We start from the raw sequence: 20992 nt of genomic DNA, 5'->3' as shown, positions 1-20992 counted from the left end.
AAATCAGCAGGAGTAGCTGCTTGCTATAAACTCTTTTCTGGGGTGTAATTTATTAAACAATAGCCATGTTAATTTGCACGCAAAATAAGACAAATGAAGGATCATGCTGTTTATGCCCTTATTGGTCTGTAAATCCTCAATAAAAGCTCGTTTGGTAAGCTGCTTTACTGAAATTCTGATGTAAAGAATATGGCTGTACTGTAAAGTGGCTTAAAGAGTAAGTTTTCAACTGGTACAATAATTAATGTTATTATTATGTATTCTAAATGTTTCTTCAGAGGTATTTGAAGCCTTACTTTTTTTTATTCCTGTTTTCAGGGAAATTCAAATGGCATTGCTACGGTGGATGTTTCAGCAGGTTTTGTGGGACTAGAAAGTTACGTGGAAATACCAGCAATCTTCCTTACAGCATTTGCAACATATGCAGGACCTTTGCTTTGGGCCATTCATCTGCTGTGCTACTTGAGTTCTGAAGTTAGCAGGTAATCATGTTTTGTATTAAAGTAATACTCCTCTCTACGTACTGCACATACAAATGCCATCCATATAGCATACTTCTCAAACAAAAAGTGTTGGTCACATAATTTTCTTCCTTGGAAGTTAGTTTTCTGGTAAGAAAATGCATGTGTTTTGGGTTTTGTGGTTTGTTTTGGTTTTTTTTTTTTTTTGTATGAGTTTGTATCACCTGACTCTTCCAGTTCCTTTTTCTCTGCAGAAGTTTTGCACTGGGGTTATAAGTGTGTGTTTTACTAACTTTGTTTTCTAATGAGTTCTCAGTTTGCTGTGCTGAGTTACTTACAGTTTTACTATGTTTTGTTATAACTGCATGTGCTGCCTAAAAACATTCTTCTTGGAACCTACTAAGTAGGAGACCTGAGAAGGACTTTTTAAAGTTATAGAACAGAATTCAAACTTAACTAATGGGCTGTTCTTTGAATGTTTGTCCTTGTTTGGCATAGTGACATACGTTTTATAGATAAACCAGATTTATTGTATGTTACTGGTTATTGCAGTCATTTGTAGCTAAAATATTCATACTTTTTGGTATCTTGTGTGATGGATTGGTTAACGGAAAATTAATTAGTGCATTTGAAATTTTAATTGGAATATACTTATGTAACTTAGAATGTGCATGTAAAATCCAGTTGAACTCTCTGGTACTGCATTTAACTCATCTTCCAGGACATTCAAAGTGAGATGCAGTATGTTATAATAGAGGAGTTGTAAATTCCTTACGGTATGATAGCAATGAAAAAAGTTTATGTATTTTAACAGACATAACATTTGACAGTGACTAAGTTCTTACCATCCTAGAGTCTTTTCTGTGTTATCTGTGGAATATAAATGTACTTTTTCTTTTTTTTTTTTTAATGGGGGACAAAAATGTTGCAGCAGGCTTGGCAGGTGGGACTTCAGAAGTATTTATTTTGTCATAGCTCTTTCCTTAACACATGGTCATCTTCTGTAAACCTCTGACTTAGCTTTATCTTCAGAGTGTCAGTCTCATCCTATTAGTGCTTTTTGTTTTCTGTTTTCTCTTCTCTGTTTGCTTTTTTTGTTCTAGTCTATACCTACACAGTGAAATTGTGTTGGCTTGTGTGTATCCATCAAAAGTGTAAAGGAGAATTGACCCCCAGCTGACCAAGCTGGATAAACTAGTCAAGGTTTCTGAGCCAGGAAGAACCTATTCTAATAGGCTGAATTCTTGCATAGTCATTGTGTCCATTGCTCCATATTAACAGGCACCTTTTAGCAGATAGAGTTACTGTTCACCTTAATTCACCAATTTGCCCGTCTGCCCTATTGCTCTCTAAAGATGTCTGTCTCTCTCTACTTTATCACAGTGGAGTTATGCAGCCCAGTGCTGGGTCATTGTACTGCTCTAGTAATGCATTCTGTAACGTAGATTAAGACAAACTGTAGAATATTAGCTCTTAGTCTGAGGCCACCTACCTTGAAGTCATCTTTGCTCTTATATAGATTGGTACTGTCTAAGTGCTGGTCTTTATCTATGGTGCCTTTGAAACCCATCACTTTTCTCTGTTCATTGTGATATTCTTTTGCTTCAGAGGAATACATGTGAAATACACTAAATGTTGATGTCTGGATTTGTATAAGCACAGAAACCCATTCCTTGAATTTTCCTGTCTGGTGACTTGACATCAAACTCAGTATTAAATCCCTGTTTCTAGTGCTCCTAAGTTTAGATTTAGTTACTGCTTTGCTCCATCAATGCATCTTCCCAGTATTAAAGCTCTTCAGGTTTTCTCCATTCTTTAAACTCTCTTTGAAGAGAACTATCATATATCTCATATAAAGCCCCATGTCTTGTCTTCTAGTAAATATGTGATGCATGACCCAGGGTATTACTTACATTCTGTTGATCTACTGTTTTCTCAAACTCATTTATACCTCTGCCATGCTTTGTTTAAAATAGTGCTAGACAGTTTCACTGGTCACATCCATGTTCCCATGTTGTCTACCTTTTTTTTAGCAGTCCCGCTTTCCACTCTTTGTTATTACACTGAAGATGCTTTGCAACTGGAATTTTTTTGCTTGTACTTAGAGGGCTCTGAGGACAGAGGAGTAAACTGCCTCAGTGCCACTGTCTGGGAAGGGTGAAGGAAAGAATAAAACCACCCATAATATTTTTAAAGAGCTGAAGTTTTAACGTTGTTTAAACCTTAGGCTGCAGACTGTGATGAACACTAACATACAATGAAGAGAAAATGGTACCATACAGCATGTTTTTTCAGTGCTCTACTAACAAAATAATAACTTTAACAAAATCTTTAAGGGTCTGTACTTGTTTAGCATTGTTTCAAATAATGTGCCTCTGTAGTCATGTTGGTTGTTGTTCTGATGTTTTCTTGATTGGATTTTTGCAGATTAAAAGCTCAGCTAGTAGTGTTTCCAGGTACAGTGCTCATTTAAACTGCTCTCAGATGGGTAGCTGTGACCTGTAATACCCACATCACTTATGTAAGTAGATGCCATCAAGCAGCTCTTGTCTGTAGCCTTTTTAAAGTTCATTTGGGTCAACTGGTAAGGTTGTTTCCTCTACGGAACAGTATATAACTCTGGACTGGAATATCTGTAGCTGCTGGAACTTCTTTAAATTGGTATGTGATGGTGCTCAGAACTTGGTCTGTACACTTTTTATTTTACTCTTCTGTTCTGTTGTTGCTGCCCAAATTACTTTGTTATTCCTTAAAGCCAAAGCTGAAACTGCAGAAGGCAGAGGTTCAGGTGCTTCATGTGTTTTCTTAAGTGTATAGGAGACTGAAATTTAAAAGTTGTGGAAGTTTTTTAATGTTCTTCATAAAGGATTCTTATTCAGTGATTTATAAACAATATGCCTTGGTCAGTGAAATTCAACCCCTTTTTTAATATGTTCTTGAATGCAAGATAAAGATCCTTTCCAGTCTTCCTCCAGATGGGAAGGTCTAATCCAGCTGCCAGATCCTCCAAAGGGAGTATGCTGAGTGGATCTCACTAGATGACCACAGGATGTCATCGGGATTCCTGAGCCATCCTGGTACAGTCTTAGCAGAATGGGTGTGCCCAGAACTGCTCAGCAGTGCCATTCTTGACAAAGTCCCTGGCATACTGCAGCCTGTTTTAGTACTGTTGCATCTAAGGAAGTTGACCCGGACAGAGAAGCCTGACTTCACTACTTTTGTTTATTCCAAACATTTAGCAGAGCTTGTGTAATTTATAGCTGCATCAGTTGGGTTGGCTTACTAGGGCTTCTTGCTGGAGTTTTAAGAAGCTAAGCTCTACTCGGGCATACCTTGCTAGGGGCAAGTATACATGTGTATCCTTCCTTCTCTCTGCACTTCACATTTTTGGAGTCACAGAATAATTGGTCGAGTCCAACCCTCTTGTCCAAAGGAGGGTCAACCAGAGCCGGTTCATCAGGGCCATGTTTAGTTGGTTTTTGAGTATCTCTAAGGATGGACACTTCAGGGTCTCCTCGGGCAACCTGTTCCAGTGTATGACAACCCCCTCAGCAAAACATCTGTTTTCTGATGTTTAAGGGGAATTTGTTATATTTCAGTTTGTGTCCATTGCCTTTTATCCTTTCACTGGGCAACACTGAAAAGAGTCTGGGTACGTCGTCTTATTTCTGCCCATTAAATGTTTATGAACACTGGTGAGATCACTGATGGGCCTTCTCTTCTCAAGGCTAAACAATCCCTGCTTTCCCAGCCTCTTATTTTATTCAGATGCTCCTGTCTCTTCCTCATCTTTATGACTTTTCACTGAGCTTGCTCATACACCCATGTCTGTCTTGTACTCGGGAGCCCAGAACTGGATCCACAACCCCAGATGTGATCTCACCACTGCTCAGCAGTCAGGAAAAATCACCTTCCTCAATCTGCTGGTTCTTTTCCCACAACAGCTGGGTTGGTTCAGGGGAACTTTGCTTGCTCATGATCAACTTACTGTCCACCAGGAACAACCTATGTCCTTCTCTGCCAGCCTGCTTTTCAGAGAGCCCCAAGTCTCTCCTGCTTAATACATTTTTTTTTCTTCCCCAGGTGCAGGATTTGGCATCTCCCTTTGCTAAACTTACTGAGTTTCTTGTCAAATGATTCTGCAGTCTCTTGGGGTGCCTCTGAGTGGCAGCAGACCCATCTACTCTTATCAACCACTCCTCCCAGTTCTGCATAGCGTGCGTACTTGCTGGGGGGGGAGCACTCTGCCCCATCGTCTAGGTCATTAATAAAGATGCTAAAGAGTATCAGCCTCAGTGTCAAGCCCTGTGGTTGTTTGCTAGTGAGTGTCTTGCTGGTAACAGCCCTGTGAGCCTGGCATTTGAGCAGGTTTCAATCCACCTCACTGTCCACTTTCCCAGCCTTAACTGCATTAGTTTGCCTGGGAGCTTGTTATGGAAGAAGGTGTTAAAAGCCCCCTTGTGAGGTTAAAGTGCATTAAATGCATGCAGCCAATGTACCTTTGGCCAGTACAGTAAAATGGAGTAGAAGATAACTAGGTTTTGAAATAATACATTTGCTGTGGAAATGTAGTTGTAACTCCTTAAACAATTTGCTTCCATCTGATCAAACACATGGAACTATGAAATATTCTTCTCACATGGAAAGGTAAATATGTTTCTAAAATAATTAAGTGCCTTGTGATAGACAGTAACATGGGTATTACTGCCACTTTTAGTCCTTCAGGCTCTCCTGAGAAACTTGGCAGCTTAAATGTGATGGGATTTGCACAGACAGAAATAGAAAGAACAGCTCTCTGGCTTCAGTCTCCATGGAAACTGTGCAATAACTCTTGAAACTATTTTTGAGACAGAGAGTACTGATTAAACGGATGTCTGAACTTAACCAAGTATTCTGTGCATAGAATGTGTAAATTCTGGAAAGCACCTGATTCATGTAAAGGGTAGTTTTTACATTGGCCACTGTATTGCTCTGATCTGAAGTAGAATTTTGGATTTTAGGATCCTTATGATTAGGAAAAGGGCCATGTTTTTGGATAATCTGACCTATATTATGTGACCTCACTGTGCAGTACACTCCAGATGGATTCAGTTTTCAAGCTCCCACCCAAACAAAATTGTCATGTGGGTGATGTTCACAGTGTTGTGTAATTACCATTCTTTTAGCTAGGCATTGTGCTAGTTTTCAGATTTCTAGCACATTGAAATCTGTGTTTTAATCGGTTTAATGAGTCAAGTGTCAGGATGAACTGGTGGACATTTCCTAGCATTAGAAGGCTGCATGCTTATTAAATTTTCTTCATTGGCTATCAATAGTTTTAACAGTGCTTTGATGTTAGCAAATGGCTTTCAGGTATTGAAAACAGGAGTTATGCCCAACAGAAGGATGTCAGTAGTTGACAGACTTGTTATGTTGTGACTTTGTTAATTTAGAATGCTGGCACAGCAATCTTAAGTTTTTCTGCGAATTCTTTTATAATGCTGATCTAAACAGGAAGGCATGCTAGCTAAGGGAATTTCAGCAATCAACATCAGCTTTTGCCATCTTCAACCTAATGTGTTTGATTCATAGGGTCCCCCATTCAGAGTCAATGTTAATACATTAATTCTTTTTCTTTCTGCCATAGCCTGTCTGAAAATACTGAACCCTTCGGTATTTTACCAAGTAGTTTTTAATTCTGATTTCACCCATTCTCTCGTAATTAATTTGGTTAATTGAAGCTGCAAAAATGTTTGCAACTATGAATATACTGCTGCTTTCTCTAGAATGGTAATATCTCTTACCTATTGTGTTTGCTAGTAGTCCCTTTCTCTAAATAAATAAACAAATTAGAAAAGGTATAAAAGAAGGTACCTACCTTTTGTTGATGTGCATGAAAATCTGGAAGTGATTTGATAAAACTGGAATGGAGTTTTATTTTGGCAAGCTGGAAGAGTATTTTACTCAGGTATTTCTTGGTATGCTGTCATTGCAGTGATGGCTGAAGATTTCTCTTTATACTGTTAGTGCTCTCTCTTTATTCATTCCTTTGTCGTGCTGATGAGACACTGACTTTTCCTGTGAGGTTTCTTTTAGGCAGCTATGGCTCCTACTGCTGAAGAGTATTTTCTTAATGAAAAGTGATCCAACTAAGTAGGATTGCCTGCAGTTGCCTCTACACTATAAACAAATGACAAATTGCTTCAAAGCCATTTGCAAAATAAATGTCATACTCTTGCTCCCTGGGCCAGCTATGCAGCTGTGTTTTAGGAGCTGAAACACTTTCTATGTAAATGTTAGGGAAACTTCTGTGCACAAAATTTATAAATGCACCAATTTGGGCTGGGTTAGGTTATTTTTGATTGGTGTAGATAGAAGTAAGCATCTGAACAGATTTGGAACTCCAAAAGTTATGATCTGATTTTTTTGGGTAGAATTGGCATATCCAGTTCCAATGAGGCTTATTTTCTCATAATGACTGATGACCCTAATTGAGAATCTGTGATCCAGTGTGCTTGCTACTACCCGAATGCATTGTAGAGTTGGCCACACAGCTTTTAAATGATCTTGTTGATGCTGTGTACTGCCATTTCTCATTGATGGAACTGCTGGTTTAAGTAGAGACCACTTTAAGTAAGCATGTCAAAAATGCTTTGTAATTTTTTAATTTTCTATCACTTTGTGGGTAGTCTTGAATTGAAAGTTTTTTTATTTCTGCCCAAGCCCTAATTTGAGGGGTTTATGGTTCTTTCCATAGAGGCACTTTCATCCTCTCTCATGCATGGGTATTCCCCATCTCTTTCATGTTGCAGGCTTTTCTGACCTCTCACATGTGCTTCCCACCTCTTGCACATGTACTTTCCCTCCTTGAGGTGCTCTACTCTCTCTCATGGGCTTCCCCACTTTTGCTCTTTCCTCTTCCATGCGCTTCTGTACCTCTCATACTTCACCCCCTTTGCAAGCATTCTTGTCTTGTGCTTCTCCACACGCTTTCCTCCTCAAACACTTCCTTCTTCACACTCACCCCCCTCACAATCACACATCATCCTTTTCCCCTCTCTCATGCATGCTTTCTCCCTCTTCATTGTGCTTTCTCTTTCTCATGCACACACTCTCCCTGCCTTGTTTGTGCTTTCTCCCTGCTCACCTGCACATCCACCTTCTCTTACACACTCCTCCCCTTCTCAAATGCATTTCCATCTTCTTTCATGTACTCTCTCCCTCTCTTCATGCCTGGTTCCCTCTCCTTTGTACTCTTCCCCTGGCTGACATGCTGACATGCTTCCCTCTCTTTTGTGTGCTCCTCCTCTCCTTTGTGTGTTCCCCCCTTGCATGTATCTCCCCCCTCGCTGATTACCCTCTCACACATGCGCTCTCCTTCCTCCGCATGCGTGCTTCTCCTCAAACGTTCTCTCCTTCTCTTATTTGATTGTGCTTTGTCTCTCCCTTGCTTTCTTTCCAGCTTGTGCACTTTTGCTGTCATGTGTCTTTCTTGCCTGTTCTTCTGTCTCTTGCTTTTCCTTTTTCTGTCTTCCTTTCCCTGTATAGATTTTTTCCCTTTCTTGCATGTTGTCCCATGTCTCACACATTTTCCACCTCTCTCTCACAGAGATTCTCACAAATTAAAATAACTTGCAGTTTCCCTCTCCATTGCATGCTCGATAGCTTACGTCTCTCCCACCTTTTTTCTCTCACCTACCTTCTTTCTCTTGTACTTCCTTCCCTCATTCACTCTCTGCTGCTAACATTCTCTCTCCTTCGTATGCTTTCCTGTCTCTGACAGACTTTTCCTTTCTTGTATGCACTTTCCCTCTTTTAATATTGCAGTCTCTCCCTTCTGCTTTCTCCTTCTTGCTAGCTCTCTGTCCCTTCTATATCTACAGTTCTTCCTCTCAATCTGTAGAGCTTCCCCCAAACAGACCCTACTTTCTGCTTGTCTTGGACCTGCTTTCCCTCCCTATTAGATTTGCATTTTCCCTCTCTTGGGTTATTTCCTGTCTCTTGGATGCACTTTGCCTCTGTCTTTCAAGCTTTATGGGTCCCTTCTCACACACACTGGCTTTCCACCTTCTCATCCCCCTTTATTCTCTCTCTGTTGGTGTCTGTGTCCCACTGCCTCTGAGCTTCTCTCTTTCTCTGTATTGCCCTCTTTCTGACACCCTTTTCCTGTGTGCCTTTTGCCTTTCTCTCTGATGTGCTTTGCCTTCCTTTATGTACATCCTTATCAGTTATCTGGACTTGGAAATTGAGTGCACCCTCAGTAAATCTTCACACAGCACCAAGCTGGGTGGGAGTGTTGATCTGCTGAGGGTAGGAAGGCTCTGCAGAGGGATCTGAACAGGCAGGATCCATGAGCTGTGGCCAGTGGTATGATGTTCAACAAGGCAAAGTGCCAAGTTCTGTACTGGGGCCACAACAACCTCATGCAACACTCCAGGCTTGGGAAAGAGTTGCTGGAAAGCTGCTTGGTGGAAAAGGACCTGGGGGTGCTAATTGACGGCTGAACATGAGCAGCTTGGGCCCAGGCAGCCAAGAAGGCCAGTGGCATCCTGGCCTGTATCAGCAATAGTGTGGCCAGCAGGGCCAGCACAGTGATCGTCCCGCTGTACATGGCACTGGTGAGGCCGTACCTCGAATCCTGTTTGCAGTTCTGGGCCCTTCATTACAAGCGAGACATTTGAGGGGCTGGAGCGGGTACAGAGAAGGGCAATGGAGCTGGTGAAGGGTCTGGAGCACAAGTGTGATGAGGAACAGCTGAGGGAGCTGGGGTGGTTTGGAGAAAGGAGGCTCAGGGAAGACCTTAAGGCTCCCCTACATCTGCTTGAATGAAGGTTGTGGCAAGGTGGGTGTTGGTCTTTACCCAAGGTAGTGAGTGACAGAACGAGAAGAAATAGCATCAAGTTTAGACTGGCTATTAGGAAACATTAGGACTAGGTGATCTGAAGGGTCTTTTCCAACCCAAATGATTCTATATGTTCCCTCTGTTATGCTTTCCCTACTCCCTAATGCTGCATGTTTTGCCTCTCTTGGCATTTATCCTGTCCTATGTGCTGTGCCTCTCTGATGTGATTTTTGTCTTCTACTTACCCTCTTCCCTATCTCATTCTGTCACTTTGCCCATTATGATGCCCATGCCTCTTGTGTGCACTTTCTTCTGTTTGTGTGCTTTCCCTCACATGCATTTCTCTCTCTTGTGTATGTTCTTTATCATGTACATGTTGCCTCTCTTGCACACACTTTGCCTCCCACGTTTTACCTTTCATGTGCTCTGCCTCTCCCTTGCTTGCACTTTGCCTCTCGTGTGTGCACTTTGCCTTTCTCCCTTTCTTGCATGCGTATCTACTTTCTACCTCTCTCCCTTACTTCTCAGTCTCTTGTGCTCATGGATTACCTCATGCATACAAGCTTTGTCTCTTGTGAATACGATTTGCCACTCTCCCTCTCTGGTTTGTCTTACACACTTTGCTGCTGTTGTGTTAGTTTGGGCACTTTGCTCTCTCATTTTCTCTTGCTTCCCTGTCTCACGTTCTGTCCTGTCCTCTCATGTGTTCCCATCTCCCAGCTTTTCTCTCTTACTTGCACTGTCTTTCAGTCTCTCACTGGCCCCCTCTGTTGCACTCACTATCCCACACTTCCCTGCCACAAATCTCTCACCACCACACCCCTCTCTCAGTCACACCCCCAACCCCTTTGTATGTTCCATCTCACTCCCCATCTTTCTTTTCCTGCCCCCCACTGCCATCTTTCTCACAATCTTAAACACACTTTTCCTTTTTCTGATGTACTTTGCCTGTGACAGACTTTGCTTTTCTCTTTGTTTCCTTACGTTTTCTTGTGAGCATTCACAAGTTTCTTTTCCATTTTCTGTTTCTTCCCTGTTCTGCGCTTTTCCCTGCCCCATCTCCCTGTTGCTTTCTTTATCTCTTGCTCTCACTTTCCCTATGTATTTTTCTCTTTCCCCAGTTCCCTACTTTCTCGGATATGCTTTCCTTGTCTCAGGTGTGTGTTTTCTCTTTCTCTAATGTGTTCCTGCTTTTGTGTTTTCCTCTTTTGCTTATATTTTCCCATTTATGCTGAGTCTTCTAGTTGTGCTTTTCTTCCCTCAGTCTTGTGCTGTTCCTTGATACTTGTTGCTGTCCCACTCTCACATTTCCCTTTTCTCTTGCTTTCCCTCTCTCTTGGGTTGTCTTTGCCTATGTCTCACATGATATTCCATCTCTGACATATTTCCTCTTGTATGTGCTTGCCTTCTCATGCTTGTGGTTTCCTGCTTGTAACCTCACTGTACTGTTGATGTTTCACTCTTCCTTGCTCACTTCTTCCTTCTATTGCTTTCCCTCTCCTGAGCATTCTATTTGCCTGACATGTTTTCCTGCTCTTTTGAATGTGCTTTGCCTTTCTCCTGGACATGCTTTCCCACTCTCTGGTAAACATTTCCTGTTGCATGTGCTCCTCTTTTCCCAAGGGAGTCTTTCCTTGTCTCCCTTGTGCACTCACACTCCCTTACATACACTCTAGCATTATCTATAGATCTATCTATCTATCTATCTATCTATCTATCTATCTATCTATCTCACTTTTTCCCTCTCTTGCATGCTCTCTCCTCTCTTCCACACATACCTGACAGCTGACCCACCTCTCCTTGTGCTTTCCCTCCCTCTTTCTTTTGCTGTCGCTCTTGATCGTGTGCTGTTCCTCTCTCTGACACACCTTTCCTTTGTATGGCTTCACTTCACACACAGTTTGCCTCTTTCATGTGATTTGCCTCTCAAAGGGGTTTACTTCTTCTCTCCAATGCATTTTTCTTCTCTTGCCCTCTGCCCCTTGCTTGTCTTCCCTCTTGGATGTACCCTCCTCTCTACCCAGTCCCTTTTCCCATCTTTTCCACTCTCTTGTTCTGCCTCATTCTCCCTCTCCTTCTTTTACTTTGTTACTCTGTCTTTTGTTTTCCCCATCTCTTGCACGCTTTTCTCGCTCTGAAACATTTCCTTCCTTGCAGGCACTTTCCCTCATCTGTTCTTTCAGTCTCTCTTTTGTGCTTTCTCCTGCCTGTGGCTCATTATCCCTCTCTATTGCACAATGCACTCCCTAGTATCCCTGACATTTACACTCTCATGCTTTCCTTTTCTCATGTGCTTCAACTCTCTTGCATGCCTTTCCTTTTGCATTCCACTATTTCTTTTGCCTTTTCTTTGTGTCTTGCTTTCCTGTTCCTTTTTTTTTTCCTCATCTTGCATGCTTTCTTCCTGTTGAGCAATTTTCATCTCTCCTGCTTGTAGCTTTCCTATTGCTTGTGCTTCCTTTACCTCCGTTTCTTGATCTAGCCCTTTCTAACCCTTGTTATCCACCTCTTTCACTTACTTTCCTATTCACTCTCTCCCTCTCCCCCTTCTTTCTTTCTCCCTCTCAATTTACTTCTGCTTTCCCTCTCTATTCCTTTTGTTTTCACCTCTTCTTCTCACTACTCTCCTCATTTGCCCTCTCTCTCTTTCTGGCACAGCTTTCTTCTGTGCAATTTTTGTGCTCTCTTGCATAATTTCTCAGTCACCTGCTTTCTTTTCTCTTGACTTTCTGTCTCAACAGGTGCCTTTTCCCTGTTATGTGCACTTTTTATCTTTCTGTCATTTCAGTCTTGCGTGTTTCATTTCTTTTCCTGCATTTTTTCCCCTCTCTTCCCCCTCCCTCACATGCTCTGTGTCGCACAATTCCTTCCTCTCCTGCTTGTGCTTTCCCTGACTCATCTTGAGCTTTTCCTTCCCCTTTTGTGCTATCCCTATCTCTCACCATCCTTCTTTCTTAGTGGCCTTCTTTTATCTCTGTCTCAATTCACTGTCTGTCTTACCACCCTCCAATTTCCTCCTTTCTTGTCTCTCGTCACCCTCCTTGCTTCTGCTCTTTCTCACACACTTTCCTCTTCCACTTTCCGGCTCACATTTCCTCCTTTTGTCTTACATTTTTTCCTTCTCACAGATCCTCTTATGTCTATTGTCTCTCCCTCACATGATTTGCCTCTCTTCTGTGTTTTACTTTTCCTTGCACTTCCTTCTCTTCGCTCTCACTTTTTAGCCCTTTCTTTTTTTCCCCCTCCCATGGTGGTTTTCCATCTCTGGCATGTTTTTCTAGTTTCTTGCATTTACTTTTTCTCTTGCTTATTCATGCTTGCAGTCTCTGGCTCATGCTTTTCCTACTTCTGTCACTTGTGATCTCTCTTTCTTATTGCTTGCTAGCCCTACAACTCAGCATCCCTCTCTCTTGCTACCCCCTCTTTGTCTCTCTTGCCTTCCCAGCATTGCCTCAAGCATGCTTTTTCTCTCTCTCTGATGTGCTTGCTCTCCCCTCTTCCCTCTCTTAAGCTTTCCCCTTGTCTTGGCCACCTCATCTGACTGATGTGCCTCATCTCTGGCATGTGCTTTACTTCTCTTGTGCACGTGCTTCGCCTCTTTCAGATGCTTACCTGCTCTTGTGGATTTGCTTTGCCTCTGTCACATGCTGTTGCATGCTCTGACATACTTCCCCTCTCTCTGATGTGATTTCCCAGTTGCTCATGTTTTCAGGCTCTTAGCTGTACTTTTATTTACTTTATGGTACCACTCTGTATCTCTTGCCACCCCCTCTCTTATTCCAGTTCTGATTCCAGTTCTTTCCATCTCCCTCTCCCCCCCTCCTCCCATTCTGTCCCTTCCTTACCCCCTTAACGTTCCCTCTCACATGTCACATCTGCATCATTCCATTTACATGTCTCTCTCCGGCTCCTCATCTCACTGCCATGTAACTCCTCTCTCCGAGACATGTTTTGCCTTTCTCTTTTTATTGCTTTCTGTCTTACATCCACTTTGCTTCTCTTTGTTCCCTGTCTCTCACGTGTTTTTGCTGTCTTGTACCTTTATTCTTTATCAGGTCCTTCCTGATAAAAAAAAAAAAAAAGCTGTTGCTTTTAACGTCTGTATCTTGCACACTTCCCCATACGCTTACTTCCTCTCTCACACAATTCTCTTTCCTCTTTTTATTGTACTTTCCCTCTTGCTTGCATGTCTACTTGTGCTTTTCCTCCCTTTGCTTCCTGCTGTCCTTGCCTTGGTTTGCTCTTCTGTTGCTTTGCCTCTTTCCCTCTCCTCCCCCCCTACTACATTTCTCTCTCTCTCCTTTCCTCTGTCTCTCTGAGACACATCTTCCCCATGTATTGCTTTCATTCTCTCCCTCACATACTCCCCTACTCCCAAGTCTCAGGTGGTTTGTGTCTTTCACCTTTGTCTCTCTGTCACATGGCTTGCCTCTGTCTCTCTGCCACCTACTTTACCTGAGCCTCTTGTATGCATGGTTTACCTCTCTCGTGCTTTCTTCCTTCCATTTGCATCCCCTCGCACTCTTGCATGCTTTCCTTCTCTCTTACGTGCTTTTCCTCCTGGGTGCTTTCCCTCTCTCCCACACACTTTTCCTCTCTCAGGCTTCCCATGCCCTTTTCCTCTGCTTATGGTACACCCTGTGTCTGTCTCTCAACAGCCTCCCTCTTGCATGCATTCTCCCTCATGTGCTTCCCTCACACATGAATTTTGCTTTTCTTTCATGCTTTCTTTATATCTCAGCTGTGCTTTTCCTTGCTTGCTGTTGTCATTGTCTTTCACCCCCTCAACTCATGTGTCTTATTAACCTTGTCTTTCTCATCTGCTGTTTCACACAGTTTCTCTTCTTGCTTGCACTTTCCACCTCACTTATGCTTTGTCTTTTACTAGTGACACTCCTCCCTCTCTCTCCCTGTCCTGCTATGCCTCTCTTGATTCCCCACCTCTTGTCCCGTTCCCTCTTTCTTGTCCTCGGTTCCCCTTTCCTTTTTCTTCAACTCCCACCCACCTAATCTCTGTCACTGCCTCCTCTCCCTCACTCACGTGCTCACTCAGCGTCGCAGCTTGCCACTCTTACCCACTGTGCCTCTCTGTGGTGTGCTTTTCCCGTGTGTCATGTACCCTACCCCTCTCATGTCCCCCCCTCACTATTACACACTAACCCCATCTCATCATACATTCTCACTCACACACATCTTGCTTCTAGCTGCCATGCTAGCTAGCTAGCAGCACTGTCATGTGCTTTGCTTCCCTTGCATGCGTTTTCTTTGTCTTGTCCTTTACTGTTTACCCTTTTCTCTAATCTCTTCCTCTTCCTAACACCCGCTTGCATCTTTTTCCACCTTTCTCATACTTTTCCTCTTTCTTGCATGCTTTTTCCCTTACTCATGCTTTCAGTCTTGCTAGTGCTTTTCCCCTCCCTTGCTTTCCTTACATCTCTTGTGTGCTTCCGCTCTTGCGTCTTTGCTCTCTTGCACACCCCCTCTGTCTTGGTTTGCTCTTCTGCCGTTTCCTTCTTTTGCATGCTTTCCCAGGCACTCAATCTTCCTCTCTCTCACTCCCAATGTTAGGCTTTTTCTCATCCCCCCTCTTACCCCATCCTCTCCCCTACCCCGTCTTCCTGTCCCTCTGCCTCTCTTGTTCCCCCCAAATAACTCAATGCCCTTCCTCTTCTCTAGGTGCTCCTCCGCCTCTCTTACTGGCCCACTGTCTCTCACCCCATCTCTCTCACTGTTGCCCCCTCACTGTTGCCCCCTCCCTGTCCCTTTGTCTGTCTCTTCCTGGTTTTGCTATTCCTTCCTCTCAAATGCTGTCCCTGCTCTCTTCTTTCCTCTTTCTTCCTCAATGTCCTTCCCTCCCTCTCTCACTTTCTGTGCGTCCCTACTCTTGCTGTCTGTTACACTCATTTCTTTATCCCCCACTGTTCCTTCTGGTCTTTCCCTGTCTCTGTCCCTGATTCTTCCCCTGCTGCTGTACCTTCCTCTCTTTTCCTCTCACTGCCTGTACTGCCTCCTTCCCCCCCCATTCATATTCCCTGTCTTGCTTCCTGCCCCCTTCTTTGTCTTGTTGCTCTTACATCTCTTTATGTTTCTCTCACCACCCTTACATTTCTGTCACACTCACTTTCCCTCTCCGTTTCTCATAACTTCCACACATTTACACTTTTTCTCTCTCATCTGTCACTATTCTCTGTCTCTCGTTCCTTTTTTTTTTTTTGCGTATTTTCCTTTCTTGGACATTTTGCCTCTCCCACAAGTATTGTGCCTGTCTTGCACATACTTGTGTCTCTGGCATGCTCATTGCTTCTGCGGTATGGTCCTTGCTTGCACACTTTTTGCATCCCTTAAATAAGCTTTCTCTCTCTGCCTTACAAGCTTTTTGACTTGCATTTACTCTGTTACATCCTTTCTATCTCAGTTTCTGTATCTCATGCTTTCCTTCTCTTGAACATGCAGGATTGCGCAACTTGGCATTCTTGAGCTCTCTAACACACCCCTTCTCACACTCTCACTTCTGCAACTTCTCTTGTAGTTTTCCGTCTTCTGTGCGTTCATGCTCATACACTTTGCTTCTCACTTGCGCGTCCCATTTCATGCAATTTCTCTTTCTTCTGCCTTCTCTCCAGTGCTTTTTCTCTTGTGCTTTCCTTTCCACAGGTGTGCTTTCATGCTCTTGCATGTGTGTTTCCGTTCTCTCTTACTTGCATGTACTTTTCTTGTCTTGCGTATGCTTCTCTTATGTGCACTTCACCACAATTGCATGTGCTTTCCCTCTCACCAACTTGAACTTCTCCCTCCATTTCTCACACATGAATTCCTTCCTTGTGCATGTGCTTCTTCCTCTGTATCTATCACGTATTCCCTCTGTTCCTCTTGTGCACTTCTCACCCCCTGTGCACTTACCCTCCTGCTCATGCTTGTGCTTTCCCTTTTGTCTGTTGCAGTTTTTCTTTTTCTTGTACGCTTTTCTTTCTTCTGTGTCAGTACACTTTATTGCTTTTCCCTCTTCTCTCAAGTTTTCCTTCTCCTACATACATGTTTTTCTTCTCTACTGTGTATTTCTCCTCTTTTGCATGTGCTTTTCCTCTTTTGCATGCTGTCGCCTTGTCACTCTCCTGCACCTTTGCTCTATTGGCTGTGCTTTCCTTTTTCCTTTCTTGTTTGCACTCTACCCCTCCTGGGCACATTTTCTCTCCCTCCCTTGTGCTGTGTTGCATGCTTTTCCTCTCACTTGCGCACCAGCTTTTCCTCTTCCGTGTGCGCAATCCATTCTGTCTCTAAGGAACATCTCTTCTTTAGTCCATACATTCCCTCTCTGATATTTTTAATCTTTTTCTAGTGTGCCTTTGCTCTCTCTGGCACCTTTTCCTTGCTCTTTCTGTTGCACCTTTCTCCTCTTTTGTGCATGCTCACTCCTTTTCTTGGTACCCCCTTCTCATATTCACACTCGTGCCCTCCCTACCAACTGTGCTGTTTGCTTTCTCTTTCTGTCTCTGGCATGCTTTCCCTTGCCTTCATGCTTTTTGTCTTTCTCTCATGCACTTTCTCCCAGTCACAATTTCCTGCTCCATCATGCACATTCCCACATTTACTCATATGCTCTCTCACTTTGTCATATACACTTTTGTTTGCTCATGCTTTCCTTGTCTCTAGTGTGAATGTTTCTCACTTAGGTGCTCTCTCGAGTGCTCTCATTTAACATATGTCCCCCCTGTTGTGGCTACTTTCCCTCTCAAATGCTTTCCTTCTTCTTAGAATGTGTATGTCTCTTGCTCTTTTATTCTCTCTTGTATGCTCCCTCTTCCTCGCAACAGTGTAAAGTTTCTTTCTCTCTCTTACATCTTTACCTCTGTCCCATGCATCCACTCCACTGTCTTGGACACTTTAAGCTTTTCAGTTCTTTCTCAATTTCTACTTTCCCCCTCTCTCCTGCATTGCTTCTCTGTCATGCACTGCTCCTTTATTGTGTATGCTTTTCTCTACCTCCTGGTACACTTTCTCTCACTTTCACCATCCCTGTCTCATGGATGCAATTTCCCTGTCTTTCTCCCTTGCTTTCTTTCTCTTAGGCATATGTACACTTTCTCTGTCACATGCTTTATCACAAGTGCTGTTTCATCATGCTTTCTCTTTCTCCCTTGTGTGTTTTCCTGCTATGTCTGCACTTTCCCCTGCACTTCATATATATAACATCTACTTTCCTCTTTTTTCTTCATTTTGTCTGCCTTGAGCTTTCTTTTCCTAACCTTTTCACTTTCTCCTCCTGTCTTACATACTTCTGCTGTCTAAGGCTCTCCCTGTAACTCATGTCTACCTCTTTGATGAGCTTTGTCTTTCATGGCATCTTTACCTCTCTCTCATGTGTCTGCTTTCCTTACATATTCTGTGCAGTTTCACCTCTTGTGTACTCTTTCCCTTGATCTCTGGCATTTGCTCTCCATCACACGTGTCTTTTTCTCTTGCATTCAGTTTCCTTTATTCTCCTTTTTTCCTTTTTCTCCTTCTTGTGCTTCCCCCCTTCCTCCCAGACTCCCTTTTCCTTTTTCTGTCATGCTCTTTCCCCCTTTCTTGCATGTGAGGGCTTTCCTTCTCTCTTGTGCATGCTGTTTCTCTTGCATACTGTTCCTTGCTGGATTGGGCTTTTTGTGTCTCTTGTGCAATTTCACCTCTTGTGCGCTTTCCCTACCTGTCTGTTACACTGTCTCATGCCTCTTCTTGTGGTCTTTCCCTTTCTCACATGCTTCCCCCCATTCAGTGCATGTTCTTCGTCTCTTGTATGTGCTATTTCTGTATCTGCTGTGTACTTCTTCCCTCCTTGTAAATTGCTTTTCCTTCTTGTGCACTCTTCCCCTCTCTCTTGTAGCACCCTTTCCTGTGCACTTACTTTCTCTCTTGCATGTTTCAGTCTCTCTCATCCTTTTTCTATCTGTTTGTTGGCTTTCCCTTTCTCATGTGCTTTCCCTTTCTCATATACTTTCCCTCTGTTGTGGGTTAACCCTGCAGTTAAAGATGACACAGCCATTTGCTTGTTCCCCTCCCAGTAGGATGGGGGAGAGAATCAGAAGGACAAATGTGAGAAAACTCATGGACTGAGGTAGAGATAGGTTAGTAAATGAAGTAAAGCTCTGTGTGCAAGCAAAGCAAAATAAGGAGTTTATTTACTGCTTACCATTGGCAGGGCAATGTTTAACTGCTTTTCTGAAAATCAGAGCTTCAGCATGCATGACAGTTAATTTGAGAAGACGCAAAGACACAAACACCTCCCCTTTCTCCTTTTTCCTCAGCAGTTTTTGCTGAGCACAATGTATGGGATATCCCATTGGTCACTTGGGGTCAGTTATCCCACCTGCGTCTATTCTCAGATTCTTGTGCGCCCCCAGCCTAGTTAGTGGTTGAACAGCATGAGGAAGCGAGAACTTCTTTATGATATGCAAGCAATAATTAAAATATTGGTGTTTTCTCTCTCAGTTTTCCTCCACCCCTCTTTTATTCTTCACCTCTCTTTCATGCTTTCCCTTTCTTTCTTGTACAGTCTCTGTTTCTCTCTGGCATGTTTTCCTGTCTGTCTAGTATATAGCCTTTTCGTGTCATGAGCACACCTTCCATCTTGCCCTTTGTCACTCACACTTTGTCTCTCAAACCCTCTTTTCTGCTCATTCTGTGTACCTCCATCTCAGAAGTGCTTTGCTGTTCTTAAGGCTTTCTATCTCTCACATGCTTTACCTCTTCCTTGCATGTGCTTTTCTTTTGTTGTATGTGGCAACGTTTCCTCTTACTCTCATGCACACTTTTCCTCTTCTGTGCACACACATGCTAATTCTCTGACTTGTGCTTTCCTTCTTACTTGTGATTTCTCTCCTGTATGCCTCCATCCATGCATTTCTGCTTTTTCAGGTCTTTTTCCTCTCTTGTGTGCTTGCTCATTCAGTCGTTCATGCTTCTTCATGCTTTCCTGCCCTCACACTTTTTTCTTACTGTGTGCTTTTCCTCTCTTGTGTGTGATTTTCCTGTCTCATATACTTTTCTCTCCGTTGCAGTTTCACTCTTTTTACTCTCACAATCTCATTCCTTCTCTCTTGCTTTTCCCCCATCTCAGTCTCTCAAACTTTCCTTCTTTCTCTTGCATGCTTTCCCACTCCTGTGCTTGCACCTTTCCCTCTCCCACACTTTTTGTCTTGCATACTTTCCCAATCTTGTGTGCCTTTTTTTGTATGTCTGTCTTTTGTTTTCCTTCTCACACAAGCTTGCTTTCTTGTGCACTTTTCAAGCTGTCACTCTTTTCCTGTTGCTGCCTTCCACTTCCATCTTTCTCAGTGTGGAGCTGTACCTCTTTCATGTGCTTTGCCTCTGCTTCCCACTTATGATGTCTCTTCTTTGCTCATGCTGTCCCTCTCTGATGGTTTCCCTATGCATTGCATGCTTTCGTTACTTCACCCATTCATGTTTTCCCTTGCTTACTGTTTCTTGTGTGTTGTTTACCTTTTTTGCATGCTTTTACTTTTTTAGAGGCCTTTCCCATCTCTCTCTCCCTCCCATGCACCTTCCCTCTCTTGCATGCTTTTTCCTTCTCATTGTCTTGTGCCTTTCTTTGCCTCTTGTGCTTTTCCTTTCTCACTGATGTGCTTTCTACCTCCTCTCCCTTTTCACTCCCCAGATGCTTTCTCTATTTTGCATGCTTTACTTTCCTGTCTTGCCTGCAGTCTCTGCCACCCTCCCTCCCCACCCCCTTCCCTGTCTGGTACTCTCTCACGCTTGCTGCTGCTGTTCCCCCTCCCCATCTTACGGTTTCTGTCAGTGACAGATTTTCTCTGTTTCTTTGTGCCACTTGCATGTGTGTTCTTTCTGACGTTTCCTTGCATGTGTGTTCATGTGTTCTCAGTGTCCCCTCTCTTGCATATTCTGTCCACTTTCTCCTAGTGTGGCAAGCTTGCTTTCTCTCACTATCATGTGCTGCGTTGCTCTCTCTCGTGGCTTTACCTCTGTCATGTGTTTTCCCTCTCCCATATGAAGATATGCTCCCACCCTGTTGCTTTCCCCTTCTTCCCCTTACCTTGAGCATTCTTTCATTCTCTCATGGGCACACAAACCATTCTCCGTTGCTTTCAGTCTCACATGCTTTCCCTTTCTCTGTTATGCTTCCCCACTCCTGCATGCTTTCTGTTACGCGCATGCTGCCTTCTTCTTCTGTGTTGTACCTTTTCTCTCACATGCTTTTCCTCTTATTCTCATGGTCTTTCCCTCTCTTTGTGTGACCATTTTGTCTCTTGTATGCACCCTTCCCACTCCTGTGCATGGCTTTCCACAGTCATGCACACTTTCCCACTTTTATGTGCTTTTTCTTATTGTTGTAATTTCTCTCTTGCCCACTCTTTCAGTCTTTCACTCTTTTCATCTGGCTCTCCTGCTTTATTTCACTTCCTTTTCCTCTCTTCTTTGATCTCTTTCACTCTTCCCTTATTTCTTCTCTGTCACTCTGTTATGCTACCTTGTCCTCTCTCACTGCCTCTCTTTCCCTTTTGTTTGGTCCCTTTTACTTTCATGTATTGTTTTTATTTTTTCCCCTCTGTCTCAGCTCATCTCTTGCCCAGTGTCCTTCTCTCACTCCCCGTCTCATTTTCCTTCCTGATTGCCCTGGCTTGCAGAATCTCTCCTATCAGCTTCTCATTTCCTCTTGCTTCCTTTATCTCTCACTCTTACCTTTGTGCTCACTTTT

General features: G+C 43.1%; 1 protein-coding gene across 2 annotated transcripts in view; it reads left to right on the top strand.

Annotated features, from left to right (window-relative positions):
• Positions 1 to 20992, top strand: part of PIGG (phosphatidylinositol glycan anchor biosynthesis class G (EMM blood group)) — an 82903-nt gene that overhangs the window by 52350 nt on the left and 9561 nt on the right. For both annotated transcript variants that reach the window (XM_061366054.1, XM_061366055.1), the window contains exon 12: positions 319 to 482. In XM_061366054.1, the coding sequence (XP_061222038.1) occupies positions 319 to 482 (164 nt within the window). The remainder of the gene's footprint in view (positions 1 to 318; positions 483 to 20992) is intronic.

Source organism: Neopsephotus bourkii, unplaced genomic scaffold (assembly GCF_033783945.1).
Source record: "Neopsephotus bourkii isolate Nb327-2 ecotype Australia unplaced genomic scaffold, CSIRO-AGI_Nbou_v1 NB_1298, whole genome shotgun sequence".
NCBI lineage: Eukaryota > Metazoa > Chordata > Aves > Psittaciformes > Psittacidae > Neopsephotus > Neopsephotus bourkii.
Note: the sequence above shows the minus strand (reverse complement) of the source record. Positions and strands in the feature narration are given on the sequence as shown.